The sequence below is a fragment of the Lissotriton helveticus genome, chromosome 2_2, assembly GCF_964261635.1.
Source record: "Lissotriton helveticus chromosome 2_2, aLisHel1.1, whole genome shotgun sequence".
Lineage (NCBI taxonomy): Eukaryota > Metazoa > Chordata > Amphibia > Caudata > Salamandridae > Lissotriton > Lissotriton helveticus.
The window spans coordinates 473780770-473797382 of record NC_136060.1 but is presented as its reverse complement, the minus strand read 5'-3'; the positions used below and the strand labels follow the sequence as shown (position 1 = coordinate 473797382).

The 16613-nt window shown below is 48.3% G+C and overlaps 1 protein-coding gene across 1 annotated transcript in view; it reads right to left on the bottom strand.

The window, feature by feature from the left end:
• ATRN (attractin) overlaps positions 1-16613 on the bottom strand; it is an 800866-nt gene that overhangs the window by 25241 nt on the left and 759012 nt on the right. Inside the window, exon 28 of the mRNA XM_078678722.1 lies at positions 5544-5658. Coding sequence (XP_078534848.1) covers positions 5544-5658 — 115 coding nt within the window. The remainder of the gene's footprint in view (positions 1-5543; positions 5659-16613) is intronic.

The following is a 16613-nucleotide window of genomic DNA, read 5'->3' as shown; positions in this document are numbered from 1 at the left end:
AAATGGCAAGAAATACTAGTTGCATTTTTAGATTTGCAGCAAAACTAGCCGGTCGTAGAATCCAAGAGATAATGTCAATATATAATTCTAGGTGCATATCATCAGCCCTGTATGGGGCTGGGATATGGGGATATCATTCCCAGAGTGCCAACCTAATTCAGAATGAGGAGAATGCCTTCCTGAAACGTTTGCTTTGTGCTCCGGCTTCGGCCTCTAACGAGCTAATACACAGGGAAGTTGGTTTAAATCATGTCAATGACCTAATTGCCCTATGTCATCTGTCCCTATGGCGTTCAATATGGTCAAAAGAAGAGACAAAATTTACCTAGAATGTGATTAACAATTGTTTAAAGCTCGACCATCGTTCAAAGATTCCCTGGCTATGTCACATCCAATCTTGGTATAAGACACTTTATGGCTGTGACATTTTTGAAGAACCAACATTGTGTACAGGGTTGTCAAAGAAGGAGCTTAAAATCACTTTCCTGAAACAAACAGGTAATGTTAGGATGGATAAATATGTAAAACAAAGCATGTTTAATTTTTACTTAGAATATAATATCAAGGAAGGCTTACAATCATACCTCACTGTTGTTAGCAAAAGCTCACACCGTTTTGTACTATCTCGCCTACGTTTGGGGATTGTGCACCACCTAGTTGCTTTTCCAATAATTAAGAAACCTGGTTTATGTTTATGCCCCTGTGATGGTGTATCTAAGCAGAGTGGCCTTCATTTTATGCTGTTTTGTAAATTTTATATTTCTTATAGAAAATTTTACTTGAAACCCGTCTTTTTAAAACATAACATTCGTAGTACTAAGAAAGCGATGCAACTGATCTTCAATTTAGAGAGCCCAGATATATGTTACTATGTGGCTACTTATATTTTAAAATGCATTTTTGCACGTAAATCAATCACTATATGAATTCAATACATGACCCTGACTTTTAAGCACTTTATTACTGTTAGTTTGTGTACGAATAATGGTTGTATGTACTTATATGCACTTTAACTTTGCTAATTTGCACGCGCTAGAAAATGAGCACCTTCAGCACTTACCGCACTTTATTGCTAGTTTGCACATGTACGAGTAGGCGATTGTATTAAGATACACTTTAAGATTGCTCATTTGCACACGTGCTGCTAAAGGTTTAATGTATATAGCATTGATGGTGCTTGGCAAATCAGAGTCGATGTAAATCAGATGTATTGTAATTTATTTTTGATTGTTGCTATATGGTTGTATTCATACATACCGAATAAAGCATTTTTGAATTGATCCATCATGTTCCGACGGCTGAGTTCGTCCGCCCTGGCGCGCAGGGAACCTGCCAGGTGTTGAACCACCAGGGTCACGCCCTGATGTTCCAGCCATTGCCAGAGGCGCAGAGCCTCCTGGCATAGAGTCCACGACCCCACCCCACCCTGTTTGTTGGAGTACCACATGGCGGTGGTGTTGTCCGTGAACACCTGCACTACACTCCCACGGACAGAGGGGAGGAATGCTTTCAGTGCAAGTCGGATCGCCCGCAGCTCCAGAAGGTTGATGTGGAGACGGGACTCCGCCGGAAACCAGAGGCCTCTGATCTCTGCCTCTCCCATATGGCCCCCCCAGCCCAGGAGGGTCGCATGAGTCACGACTACGTGCTCCGGTTGGGGTAGGGAGAGGGATCTGCCGCTGACACAATCGTGCTCTGTGAGCCACCACTGCAACTGTCTCGCAGTGCCCTCCGAGATCAGGACGAGGTCAGACAGGTTGCCCTGATGCTGGACCCACTGAAACTTCAGGTCCCACTGCAGAGCCCGCATCCGCCACCGGGCGTGATGCACCAGAAGGATGCAGGAGGCCATCAGTCCCAAAAGCCGCCGCGTCAACCTGACCGAGACTCGGGATAAAGGCTGAAAGATCGAAATCAGAGCCTGAATATCCCGAACCCGCTTTTCGGGAGGATAAACCCAAAACCACGCTGAGTCCAGAACTGCTCCGATGAAGAGGAGCTTCTGAGAGGGACACAGGTGTGACTTCGGCACATTGATGGAGAACCCCAGCAGGTGGAGGAGATCGGCCATAGTCTGGAGGAGGCTGACAACTGTCTGGGGCGAGCCAACCTTCAACAACCAGTCGTCGAGATAGGGGAAAACTGGCACCCCCAATCTGCGCAGATGAGCTGCGACCACCGCCATCACTTTCGTGAACACCCGAGGGGCGCTGGTAAGGCCTAAGTGGAGCACGGTAAACTGAAAGTGCTTGTGGCCTACCGTGAACCGCAGGTAGCGCCGGTGGGCCGGCAGGACGGGGATGTGAAAATAAGCGTCCTGCAAGACCAACGCCACCATCCAGTCTCCAGGGTTTAGGGCAGCTAAGACCTGAGCCAAAGTCAGCATCTTGAACTTCTCCTTCCGGAGGAAGCTGTTTATGTTCCGCAGGTCCACGATAGGACGTAGGCTCCCTTTGTCCTTCTTGGGAACCAGAAGGTACTGGAAGTAACAACCACACCCTACTTCTGGCCCAGGAACGCGCTTGATGGCCTCCTTGGCCAAGAGGGCCGTAACTACCTCTTGCAGAAGTTGCAAGTGATCCCCCGACACGTGGTGGTATTGCGGTGGCATGGCTAGAGGTGTCGCCTCGAAAGGGAGGGAGTAGCCCCTTCGGACGATTTGCAGCACCCACCTGTCCGATGTCATTGTGCGTCAGTGGAGGAGGTGATGGCGAACCCTGCCCCCCACTGGTGTCGAATGGGCCTGAAAGCTCGGACTAGGAAGGCTTTGAGGCAGATGCAGGTGGGGGGGGGGGGGGGGGGGGGGGAGGGAGGGGGGTGGATGTTGACTGGTCCGCTGGCACGGCCACAGCGGTTACCACATCCGCCGCCGCGCTGGATGTTAGTCTGCAGCCCGTGGCTGGCAGTACGTGAGGGACGGCCCTTCCTTGGCCACGAAAGGAGCGAAAGACAGTAGTTTGCTGGGGTCGGCCCGACAGGCCCAAGGACTTGCCCGTAGCCCTGGAGTCCTTGAAACGCTCAAGTGCACTGTCTGACTTGTCGCCAAAGAGGCGACGGCCATCAAACGGCATGTCCATGAGGGAATTCTGGACATCAGCCGAAAAGTTGGCGGACCTCAGCCAGGCATGGCAGCGAACCGCCACCATCGTGGAAATTGCCCTGCCCAGCGAGTACGTGGTATCCAGCCCACATCGGATAGAATACCGTGCTGCATCTCGCTCTTCCGCAAGGGCTTGAGCGAGTTTGACCCGGGCCTCCTCCGGGCAACCTGGCAGCACTTCCGCGACCGTGTCCCACAGAGAGTGGGTATAACGGCCCAAAAGGTAAGCGGTGTTGACCGACCGCAAACCCAAACTGAGTTAGGAGAACAGCTTCTTTCTGAACTGCTCATACCTTTTGGATTCCCCATCAGGTGGAGCAGTCGGGAATGCGGTCTGGGAGTTAGAGGCCTGGATGACCAGGCTCTCGGAGTGGGGTGGGTGGGCAGGAAGCTAGGGTCGCCTAGGCGGTGGCGCCTGGCCACGTTCCAATCTACAGGGGGACCTGTAGCGGGCCTGGACCAAGTGCCCAACAGAACGTCAGTAAGGGCCTCATTAAACGGCAGTAGAGGCTCCGAAGAGCTTGCCTGCGGTTTAAGGACCTCGGTGAGGAGGTTAGTCCTCACGGCGCGATGGGGAGTTCAAGAGCCAAGGCCTTGGCCGCCTTCGCCAGAACCACGCTATAAGCAGCCCCCTCCTCTGTAGCCACGGTAGGAGAGGAGACAAAGCCAGTGTCGGATGAAGTGTCCAAACCACTGGCCTCCCCTAGATCCACTGCCCAGTCCTGATACGACTGGCACTCCCGTACCAGATGGTCCTCAGACCCCTCAAAATCTCCCTCGACTCCCATCTCCTGATAATCAGGTTCAAAGGATCGGGCCGGATCATAGAAGAATTGCTCTTCTCTCGGCGTCTAATGCGGCGTCGAGCGACGCCGGTCCGACGCCGGATCCGGACCGGAGGCGACACCTTGGGAGTCGGCGCCTGTGGAGGGGTCGTAAGGCCGACCAGCGGCGACCCGGATCTGGTGGTGCCATGCGGCGTCGGGACCGAAGTTGTCGTCGGCGCCGGGCCCGAAGCACCCGACGGCACCGGGGCCGAAGCACCCGGCCCGCTTGGGCTCCCAGTCGGGGCCCGAAGGCGCCACAGCGGGACCCGACGGAGGAGAGAGCGACCGGCGTCGTGTTCAGCCCAGGGACCGGCGGGTGTGCAGCTTGCAACGGCGCCTGCGGCTCCGGCGGAGCCGCATGGGCGGTGTCGCCCGGGTCGCGTCGCGCGAGCGTAGTCAGAAGAGCGATGTCGTCTCTTCGACTTCTTGGGCCTCTTACCAGAGGACTTGGAGCCCGACGAATGGTGTCGGCTCGCCGAGCTTCGATGACTGTGGCCCCGCGACCGGTCCTTCGACCTCCTCCTCAACCTGGATCGTGAAAGGCGCGGAGCTGACTACCGGAGCTAGAGGCGCTTACGGGACCGCTCCCGCCTAGCCTTCGACGTCAAGGTCCGGCAGTCGGGGCACGACTTGTCATCATGGTCGGCCCCAAGGCAATATAGGCACTGGCGATGGGGGGTCGGTAACCGACATCAGTCGGTTGCAATCGGCACAGGGCTTGAACCCGGGCATACCTACCCGCACCGATAGTCTTACGACTCGAAAACAGGTTAAAAAAAGAACGAAAAAGTACCACTTTTTCTGGATCTTGCTGGCGCGGAAAAAAGAAGAACTGACGTCAGCGCGTGAGGTCGGCGTCTAAGGACGCGGAGCCACAGACGACGCCTAACGACGCCTACTGACACGTAGGGGTACTGATACGCAAAACTTTCCGGATCCAGTCTGACGCCTGGGGGATATTCTAAGGTAAGGAATCTAACACTAACCTGTTTCTTTCAGATCCTGAAAACACCACCTGTGCAGGAATGTGGGGCTGCAGTTAAAATGGACTTCCTTCCTCAGTGATGGAGCAATGAACTAAGTCCTGGCATTCGTGGGTTAGGAACCCAACCCCTCCAGACCTGGGATCTAGAACACATGACTTAACACAGTCAGGTGCCTGGGGAAATTCAAAAGGTGAGGGAGGAACTGTGGTTATAAAAATTCATCAGATGACTGACTTAAAAAGCATTAGGAGCAACGTGCCCGAGTAAATCAACCCCTGCCAAGCCATTCTTATGTTCAGGCTTTCAGCAGGAGACGTTTCTCAATTTTTTGACTGTGGATTTACTGCCTGCTGCAATCCATTGTTTTGTAACCTATAAAAGTTCAGTGTTCTGCAATGCTATGTAATAAAAATACATAATTTTGAGTCCCCCCAGCAACCTATCACAGTGAGTCTAAAAAAGGTATTTCCTTGTAAGACATATCATTTCCAACAGAATAACAGTCATCAATCCTGTATCTGGTGTGCTTTTTTTGTAGCCCTTTGGATGTATGGTACCAAGCCACAAATGAGCACATATTCATAGACATGTCCACATATATGTAGGTTTAGCAAACTGAACAATTCTCACCAGACTGCCCGGGTGGTGGAATACCTCCAACTCCACGTGGCAACCGAACAAATATTGAAAGGACGGCAGCTCTGTTACCAAAACAGGGCTCCAGGGCTATGGGTTTCGGAACAGTCTGTAATAAAGAAGAAGGAAAAAAAAGAGTAAATCTGAAAGGAATTAGTTACCACTTGAGGAATACTAGATTTGTGTAAATGCAACTGTGGTAAGTGAACACATTTTAACAGCTACTTATTTGCAATACATTTTTTGGTATAGAATGGTCAACATTATTAACAATTTCCAAGAACAAAGAGGTTAGCAATTAATTCTGTAACTTCCACAGCTTTCTTATTGCACAATTGTACGAAATTGGGTTATTAGTCAAGGGGGGTGATTACCTGCTTTGAGGAATAAACACAATCCTGGTGAACCCTAAAGGTCAATAAATTAAACTGAGATAAAGCCCCGGTAGCTATGGCACAGACAATACATGTTGGACTTAGGACATTTGTACAGCACCAAAACAATAATGAAGTCACAACACAATAAAAAACCCTAACCGAATAAGAAAAGTGAGTAAATATTAATAAATAAAACTCCATTAAGGGGAATCGGCGATATGACTTTTTAAAGTTATAAATAACAATATTGCTGAATAGTGTTAGGAGCAAACCGTGGTCAAGTGGTCATGATAGACCGGGACAAAGGCACAATTTGAATTTTGCGGAGACTGTGATGGAGGCAGAGTCCGATACAAAAACCAATTTCAACCCAGTCGGAGGTTTTACCCTGCAAATGAGTTTTAAAAATGGAAGATCAAAATCTCCTGGGGGCTGGAGCTGAAGATGGTTCCATGAGGTCAGGTAGCCATTGGATTCAGTCTTGGTGAAGCCATTGGTTTTGGCAGGAAAACGTTAAGTGGCAGGAATTTGAATTTCATGCCCAAGGCAGTCCTCTCACCAGCTGGATACTTTCGGTGCCTTCGCCCGGTCACGATTTCTATGTTCACACTTAGGCACTTTTGCAGAGATCAGATTTCTTCAGTGGCACGAGGCAAGGATAGGCTGTAGCCAAAGAGGTCTCCAAGAGGCCAGATACCTTCTCTACAAGATCCTGCCGGATCGCATTTGCTGCTGTGGTGAAACTTGAAGTGGGAGAAGCTGGAGTCTTTATCCCTGCGGCAACGCACCTTGGACGTATCAGCTTGGCAGGCTTGGAGTTTAAAAAGTTTTTAAGTCTCAGGTTTTCGGGGGTAGTAGCCCACTAAGACACAGCCAAGGGTCCCAAGACCTCAGGAACAGCAGTTGAGGGTAAGAACTCACACCAGCAGAGGTCAACCGGAGGGACCAGGTTAGGTCCAGTTGGAACTAGTCAGCTGGGCATTTGCAGGGAAAGGCCTCTTGTAGCTTGTTGTGTCCCTGTAGCTTGGAAAGGAGGCATCCAATGACCCTTGAAGTCAACGTCATTGTCCTGGGTATAAATAAGTGAGCAGATTCAGTCCCTCAGAGCTGCTCTTGGGTCACGGACATCAGGTGCAGTCCTCTTCAGGTCCAGAAAGTATTCCCCTTAGGATGCCAGGGGATGCCACACACATGTCTATAGGTGGGGTGACTCCTTGTGTCTCCCTATCCGAAGGGATAAAAGTTTCCAGGGGTAACCTTACCCACTTTTGCAAAAGTTCCTGTCTGCCCTACTGCAAACAATGCCTCCTAAAATCCAAATAGTAAAACCCTTCTCCCTTTGTGCAGAGCCTGTGCTCCCACCCAGAGGTGTAACCATGGCAATGAGAAGCCCCTCCTCTGTAGTCACTGTGAAGCAGTGCTGGGCGGGAGCTCTCCCTCTCTGAGCTTGGTGCCTGTCTGACTGGGAGGACAAATGAAGGGGCCTGTCCAGGTGCCATATGACATCTGCTTGCGACAGGGTAGGCCTCTTTGAAATACAATTCCTGGGCATAGTCAAAATTATCATCCTGCCAGAGAACAAAAGAAACTTTCAACACCCAGGCTATGTCTCTGCTCTAGGAGCAGATTTCACACCTCATTCAGGGCCATTCACTAACTGGGTAACAGCTGGAAGGATCATGTAAACTAGCCTTCAGGAGTTTTCGGCAGGGGATGTGAGAAGTTGGCCTGGTATATGATGTTCACTATTCTAGTGAGCACCTTGCACCAGTCCAAACAACCCTTATGGTGATGGTTGTAAGTCAACCTTATAGACCAGCTATCCTAGTGTTAGCGTGGACAGAACAGTCTTAGGCTAAAAGACTCTGGAGGGCGTGTAAAGCCAGCTGTTTTACCGTATGTAACCCCTTGAATACCAAATGAAAGGACACCACACAGGATATATATATAAAATATATATTTATTTATTCACTAACACACTCCTCTGAACTCTTTAGGAGGTCAAATGCAAAAGCACATAACAAGTTACACTTAGAAATACTTTAAATAGCACAATTTACAGTTAGGCCCTAGGGGCGCGTAAAACCATATACTAAGTAAGTGGTGTAAGGACCACGACTTGGGAAAGGAGAAGGCCTAGGGCCTAGAGAATCGCTGGGGCTACACTATCTGACCCATAGGTTAGGAGTGGGAGGCCCACAGGCGGCGCGTGCAGTGTCAGTACACTCACGCGAGAGTCAATAGAAAGTCAATGGGAACTTTAAAGGTAAGTAATCGAAGATTTAGGACACTTCCTGTCTAGCTAGGAGGAAACAACTAGTAAATCTGGACACTAGGATAGTCAATCCCCACTGGAGCACCGAAGCACTCGCGTTACCTCACCCTCGGGCTGCGGGTGCATAGGTGTCAAAGTGTGTCGGTTTTCGTCATTGTTCTCAATGGAGCCTTGAAGAAAGATGCTGCAGGCGACCAGGAGGAAGATGTCCAAGTGGATCCAAGGGTGGATCTAGGATGAAGAGGACCTGAAAGCAGAGGGGACAGAGTCTAGGTCACTAGCCAGTGACCGGGTGGAACCAGGGAGGAACCAGACATCGTCGAGGAGCAATCATGTGCGGGTGTGAAGCTTGTCGTTGCAGCCACGCGGACCAGGAGGCGTCGAGGACGACCAGGTGCTGGAGAGGAGCTGTCCCACGATGGTTCTCGCAGATGGAGGGGTCGACTTCAAGATTGGAGCCAACAAGCTTAAGTAAAGGCAACCCACGCAGGATACACATAAGGCTTCTGGTGCAGACCAGGAGGGTCTGAGGTACTTCACCTTTTCAGGGAAGCGAGGGCCAGTCTGGAGCAACCAGACCAGCGATGGATTTTCACAAGCATCGTCGTCAGAGGGCTACTAGCCAACGGGCCAGCAACCGGACAGCGCGTCGAGCAGAACACAAGCAGAAGAGCCCCACGCAGATCTCGTGGAGTGTGGAGGGCTGGTCTTCGGTGCAGGTGGAGCTCGGTGTCAGGGTGTCTCAGTCCCCAGTGCACAGCTTTGAGGATGTCTCAGGAGCTGCGCTGTTAGCAAGTTGAAGACTTTCCAAGTTGCCTGGTTCCACGGATTCAGACGCCTTCCACGGAGCTCAGCTGTGCTGGAGTCGTGCAGTGGGGTCAAAGGAGTCCTGGAGTCGAGGTCTTGTCAGGCTCTGCGCTCGAGTTCCGGCGGGAACAGGGACAAAGCAAGCCGTTGAGTTGCTGGATGGTGCCTGGTTTCCCAGGGTGGTCACTCCTTGGCCACAAGGGAGATTCTTCAGTCTTCAAGTCGGTTGAATGTCGAAGGGTCCAGAGTTTCGTTTCAAAGTTTCATCAGGATTAATCTAAAGTCTCCTGGGTCAGCTTCTACCTTTATACAACTAAAGGGGGCTGGTTTACTCACTAGGCCCCTCCTATGGGTGGGACCAGTAAGGGGGGTGGTTACACCCCCTTTCCTTTGTCCAGTTTCGTGCCAGAGCTGGGGCTTGAGTGCCCCAGGACCGGTTTGAACTGGACTATGCATGGAGCACCTAGTGTGCCCCAGGCAGAGTCTGTTTCTTTTCAGCCCTCCCTGTCCCAATACGCAAAATCCTGTCTGGGGTGGTGCTCGCACCTCTCCAGGCAGGAAACCTATTGTCCAGGCCTCCCTCGCTGGAAGGACTCCCAGCAGCAGGATGTCAGATTTGTGTCTGTGGCAGCAGCATCCATTTTGTGACGCTGGGGCTCTGGTTAACTTTAACCGGGATAGTCAGCAACAACACGTCTTCTCCCTCTAGAAGGGTGGAGTGCTACCCCCGGCGCCAGAATTGGCAAGGGGGTAGTATTCCAAAGCGTATGACACCTTACACGACATGTTTGGATAAAGCCAAACCAAAGTTAGCATTTAACCGCGAGGTTCATTATGCACTTAAGAGTATATGGTAAGGCAATATCATAGAACAGCTATAAGGACATGGTTCCGAAAGCTGCAGACAGGCTCAGCTCATGCTAGAGCACCATCTCACACATAACCAAGCACTCTGCCTCCAGGATTGTTAAGGCCTGCCATAGGAGTGACTTATAGGTTACTGTGTGTCTATATTTAAGGGTATATATAGGAATACTATACCTAAGCAAGGGGTGATTACACGACCTTGCCCCAGCTGAGTGATCAGCCAGTTGTGTCAGTTTGAGTGGCTGGCCAGCCAGGGGTGGCTGCAGCCCCTGGTAGGCCTTGGTTACACCTATGCCCTGAGTACCTAGGGTACACTTCTATAGGGGCTGATAAGGTAAGCTAATTACCAATTGTGGATGTACCTAGTGAGGTTCCGTGACGATTTTACTCGTGTTTGTAATCATTGTCGTAAATACTTAATTTTGGTATCAGTGAACCGCAAATGATCCATTTAGTATATCCTGGTGTTTTCGCTATGCTACGAGCAAGAGCACTCCTGTTACCAAAACATTTGTGATTTACCCATGGCATCCATCTTAGAACACGGAAGCCATTTTGTATTCCTTGCCCTCACATAGTCAATGGACACGCAATGACTTCTTCTTATTTAAGGACACGTAGGCTTTAACCGGCGATTCACCTTGCTAGTGACACGTGCACCTTAGGCCAGCAACGCTGTGGCAGCATGACTCGGCAAGAGCTGCCTCCCCAGCCTGAGGCCAGTCCTGCTATACTGGTTCTTGTGTTCGTTGGCCTGATCATGATTAGGCGGCCGAAGCTGGTAACCGTGCCCATTTACGACCCACAAACATTTCTTATCCTGTCTTTCTATCTTCTGCACCTGGCTCTGCTCCTTTCCTTCTGGGCCTTTATTAGGGGGAGGTAACGAAATTTACGATGAGGCGGTCCGGGTCTTGAATGAAGAATTGACATGGGATTATGATGGACTAGTGGGAACCCCTCATTCGTAATGTTTTGACATCAGATACTGTTGACGATTCCTGTGCAACGCCAAATATTTATTGTTTAAGACACGAATGTTTAGAACTGTGGTAACATGTAAAGAATTTGCCTGAAGCCCAATATTTAGTATATAAGGAGCAACCCTCTTTGTACAAATTGAACAGGCTCCTAGATACTGCCCATGTGTAGTTTCTGTGACTTCTGTGTCCCTGCAGTAATAAACCTTTGGTCTTTGACGCCACCATCGAGAAGCCCGTGTTTCTGTTTGTTTGTGCACCAAGACAGGTTGAACTCCGGGGTCTTCGGGTGTTGTCCCTGACACCTCTGGACGGAACCAAAAAGTCCAGAACTCCAATTGGCGCCCAACGTGGGGCGACGTCATTCGGTACCGGTCCAAAAGCCTGAAGAGTTCGAGGAGCTTCGTGTGAAGATTTCAGAGGGAGGCGCCCCACTTCATCGATCCCGGCATATCGCAAAAGTGGCCCCGACGTTCTCTTCCACGAGGGTTCCCGTTCAGACGGCTGCAGTGGTCCGTTGCCTTGACCGTCGCCCTGTCTTGGACCCGAGGTGCAGTCCTCAGTACGGCGAAACGTGACGGGTTTCTCCTTGGTGACGTCTTCAGTGCCTCAGTTAAGTATTCAGTGGTTGCTAGTTGGTTATTTTGTAAGGGTTGCTCCTGTTTGGATAATCCTTTTAGTTCTCAGTTCAGTTCAGTTCTGTAAGATTATCACTGGTTATTCTGGTTACGATAATCATTCTGTTCAGTTCAGGTATCGATACATTTGTCAGTTCTGGTAGGCCTAAGTTCTTGGTTCGAGTGCGCATCTTTTCTGTTTGTGTCTTGTTTGTTTTGTGTTCCGGATTATAAAATGGTAAGTCGGAAAAATTGTATGTTGTCTTGTTTTAGTTGCAACAGTGATTCCCGGTTGGAGGACTCGTGTTTGGTTCCTCCGATTGGAACTCCCCTTTATGATCTATATTGCAAATTTGGTGTGGGCCCTATCTCTTATAATGAGGTATGGATCCGCTACACAGAGAAAGATGGTGTCCTTAGTTGGCCACTACATGGTAGTTTTGAACCTGAAGTTCTCGATAATCTAGAAAGAAGGTTGTTTAAGAAGAAAGCCCGGCCGGCAATGTTTGATTCTTTCCGTTATTGGCGAAAAGAATCTAAACAGAGAGAAATTAAAAAGTTGAAGAAAGAACAGAAAGAGCAAGAGTTGACTTTAGAACATTCTGCTAGGCAGCTGCAACTCAACGAGTCTGAGAAAGCGATGGAGGTGGCCGATAGAGAGCGTAATTTAGCGATAGACAAGTGCTATCCTGCTTTGCCATCGAGTACGGCTAAGATAGTAGAGGACCCTGAAAAGGATCCCCTGTTGTCTTACTTGTTACGATCACCCCCACCGTATGCACAGGGTGCTACGGCTCCACCTATACCGAATGTTCAATTACCGGTTGCTGGACAACCTGGTGTCCCTGTTCCCGCTCCCCTGAATCAAGTTCCTGTACCTCCTGTGGTCAATATTAATGTTCCTTCGACAACCCCTCTTCTAGGGTTGCCGGCTTCTTTACCTATGCCTGTGTCGCTCACACCTGCTACTTCACAAGCTATCTTGCCTGCTACTCCTACTGTTCCTGATCTATCTGTTCCAACTGCTACTCTATTCACTGCCTCTGTTAATATTATGACTCCGCTTTCTGTTCGTCGAAGAATCACTGATTCTGTCTCTAATATTCTATCTCCCTTCTATAAAACTCTGATTACGACTCCTACCTCTGACTCTGTGCAGAGGCGTAGTCAGCTTCCCAGTACTGAAGAAAGAGGAATATTAGATTCCACTGCTCTTAGATGGGTTTCGAAAATTGGAAGATATAATGTACAAAATGTATTAGATACATTTATGCAATGGAACGAACCGACACAACGATATGTGTTCGATGAGATGTGTTTCCTTCTACGTGAGGAATTGGAAGAGGATGACCCTGAATCAAATCTAGGAGAATTAATTAATGTTCAGAAAGAGTTTGCTGCAGGTATGATAGTTGGACAAAATATAAAAGAAGCGATGGAACTGATTTTAAGTTATAGGAATGACCCATCCCTTCGTTCACCAAGAGAATTAGAGAAACGTAGTACGAAACAAAATCGTCAATATCCAATGAGAGAGGTTCCGCCAATTTGGCGTGAAGCTGTGCAAGCTAACGCAAACCTTGGTATTGCAGCCGCTCCGGCCCAATTCCAGAGAGTATGGATACATATTCCATGGAAGCGAGCTGAAGTGTTAGCAGTAAAACGGGCCTTGCCAGATCCGCGTAAAAATCCTGCAGGGTACTACAAAGAGTTGGCTCAAACAGTTGACGCTTGTGTATTGAATCTTGCTGACATAGATCTGCTATTTGGTAATGTAGTACCGCAACCAATTTGGGCTAAAATTCGTAAAGAGAATCATCCAGTTGCCCTAGGTGGTGACTGGGCAGCTATAATTGCAGCGGATGGTCAACAAATAGGTGGTTCCAAACCTGAACCTTTAATTGCTAATTTGCCTGGTAGAATAATCGATTTAATGAAAACCTTGATGCCAGCATTGCGCGTTAACTGGGACAAATTGTCCGCGTGCAAACAAAAGAAAGACGAAAGCGTCTCCGACTTTTTCACAAGATTCGAAGAGACGTTCGTGGATCATAGTGGTCAGGATATGAGCACAGAAGGAGGCCAGAGATTATTTGTTGATAAATTTGTGCACAATCTGTTGCCAGAACTTAGTAGTAAATTAAAGAATTCTGAAAGTGCGTGGGCTGTCTCTACGACTGCGCAAATACTTGCGACTGCTCAGTACTATGAAAATAGAGATAAAGAAGAGAAGGAAAAATCAGATAAAAAGACGAAAGATTTAAAAACTAAAGTACTTTTACAGCAAGCTTTTCCGCCTCGCATGAATCAGACTAATATGCAGCAAGGGTCATATCAAAGAACGGATTATAATTTTCAAAGGCCACAATACCAATGGAATCAATGTGCTTATTGCAAAAAGGAAGGTCATTACAAAAGTGAGTGTCCAGTTCGAACGCAAAATAATGCTGCGGCAGCTCAGAGAGGTCGTGGTAGTTCTATGCAAAACTCTAGAGGTCGAGGACGAGGTGCTATGCCTCCACAGACAAGTGATCGCCCCTCTAATTATTTCGACCAGCGAAATGGACAATCTGCCCAACAGAATAGGTCTCCACAATATCATGTGGAAGACTATTATGAAACTAGTGAGGAAGTTCAGCAAAGTGAATACTAGGACAGCCATGGACAAAGAGAGGGAGTAGTATCAGTACCAGTAGATCAGAGTGGGCCTTATGTCGCGGTAGCAACATCAGGTATAGTCGAACCGTTTCTGTTGGATACTGGTGCAGCAAAAAGTTCTATCATACATGCGAAACTCCCTGGCGCACCTTTGTCTGGCTCAACAAACGTTTCAGTAGGTTTTTCGGGCGCCCCTGTTCACAACCCTGTTTCTGGTCCTTTGTCTATTTCTGTTGGACCCCGTCAATTGAAAGCACCCCTGATTTTGACGACAGGTTGTAACGAAAATCTGCTTGTTTTAGATTTGTTAAAACGCCTGTACGCGACATTGTACTGTTCTCCAGCAGGAGTACAACTTACGTTGGGTAAAAGAATAATCTCCCCGATGTACTTGTCGATGGATGCGCTCCCACCAGAGCTGCGTTCACTCCCTGATGCTCTTTGGGCGACTGGCCCTAATGATGTAGGTCTCTTGGAAATTCCACCCTATGTAGTAACTTTGAAAGCAAATGTCAAACTTCCACGAATTCCACAATACAGAATCTCTAGTGGAGGTGAGCGTGCGCTCCTACTGATAGTACAAGACCTGATCAAGAAAGATGTTGTAGAAGAGACTAGAGGTAATGTCTGTAATAGTCCTGTACTGCCTATTTTGAAACGAACTGACCCAACAAAGCCTCCAGTATATAGGTTCGTAATTGATCTTAGAGAGGTTAATAAAATTGTGATCCCACAGTTTCCTGTGGTACCAGACATTACTGCATTGTTAACGTTGATTCCTGCTACAGCAGCATGGTTTTCGGTTGTCGACTTGAAAAATGCCTTTTTCAGCATTCCGATAGCCGAGGAAAGCAGAGATATCTTCGGTTTCTCTCTAGGAGGACGAAGTTTCAGATTTAAACGCGCTCCACAAGGTTATTGTGAAAGCCCATCCATTTACAGTCAAGCATTAAAAAGCCAGTTAGATTCCTTCGTACTTCCTCGTGGTTCTGCTTTAGTACAGTATGTCGATGATCTTCTAGTGGCTGCCGATGACAAGGAAACTTGCAAAACAGCTACGATTTCTTTATTGCATCACTTGTCAGATTTGAATCACAAGGTGTCACCTTCAAAAATGCAATACTGCTGCCAAGAAGTGACCTACCTAGGTCATCTCTTGTCAAAGGAGGGAAGGAAGTTGACCCCAGAGAGAATAAAAGCAATTACACAGATGAATGTTCCTAGCACGCAGAGAGAAGTACGTGCCTTTTTAGGTATTACCTCATATTGTAGGCAATGGATCCCAAATTTTTCTCTTCTAGCAAAACCATTGGTAGCCTTGACTGGGAAAGGTGTTCCGAGTCCGGTACCATGGTCTGCTGAATGTCAGCAGAGTTTTTCTGAGTTACGAAATGCACTGTGTTCAGCACCTGTATTGGGTACACCCGACTACAGTAAGCCATTCACGCTCTATGTCCACGAGAGAGAAGGTTGTGCATTGAGTGTTTTGACGCAGAAATTTGGTGATAAACAACGCCCTTGTGCGTATTTTTCATCAACATTAGATCCAGTAGCTAGAGCGTTGCCTAGTTGCTTGAGAGCTACAGCCGCAGCTGCAGCTTCCATTCGACAATCTGCTGGTTTAGTAATGAACAACATGCTAGTAGTTATGGTTCCTCATGCTGTGGATACTCTCATGAACCGAACCAAGACGCAACACCTTACCAGTGCTAGATTATCAGGTTATGAACTGACACTGTTAGCTAGTCATATTCAGATCAAAAGATGCAATGTATTGAATCCAGCAACATTGTTGCCGACTAGCCAAGAGTCGAGTGATTCCGAACCACACGACTGTTGTTTCAAAACTGAGGAAGAAACAAAAGGACGAATCGATCTAAAAAACACTCAGTTATCAGATCCAGATGGCACGTTGTATGTTGACGGGTCTTGCTTCAAATTGGAGAATGGTGATGTGACTGCTGCTTATGCAGTAACAACTTTGAGTACGATTGTGGAGACTGCAAGAGTGAGTCAGAATTCTGCCCAGGCTGCAGAATTGATCGCGCTAACAAGAGCGTGCGTTTTAGCTAAGGGAAAGAGAGTGAATGTGTTCACAGATAGTCAGTACGCGTTCGGCGTGGCCCATAATTTTGGCCGCTTGTGGAAAGAGAGAGGTTTCATTACGTCCCATGGGACTAAGATTCAACATGGTCAGCTAGTTAATGACTTGTTGGAATCTCTAACCTTACCGACTGAAGTTGCAATTGTGAAATGCAGTGCTCATAAAGCAATCACGGATGATGTTGGTCGTGGGAATGCTTTTGCTGATGAGACTGCAAAACAGACAGCTAGAAATATGATGAGTAGAATGTATGTTGCAACGTCTGCAAGATGGATTTCTGAGTCTGGAATGTGTGAAGACACAGTGGAAAGCGTGAAAGAAATTCAGAAAGAGGCGACTGAGGAGGAAAAACTTGCATGGAGAGAGAGCACGGGTAAAT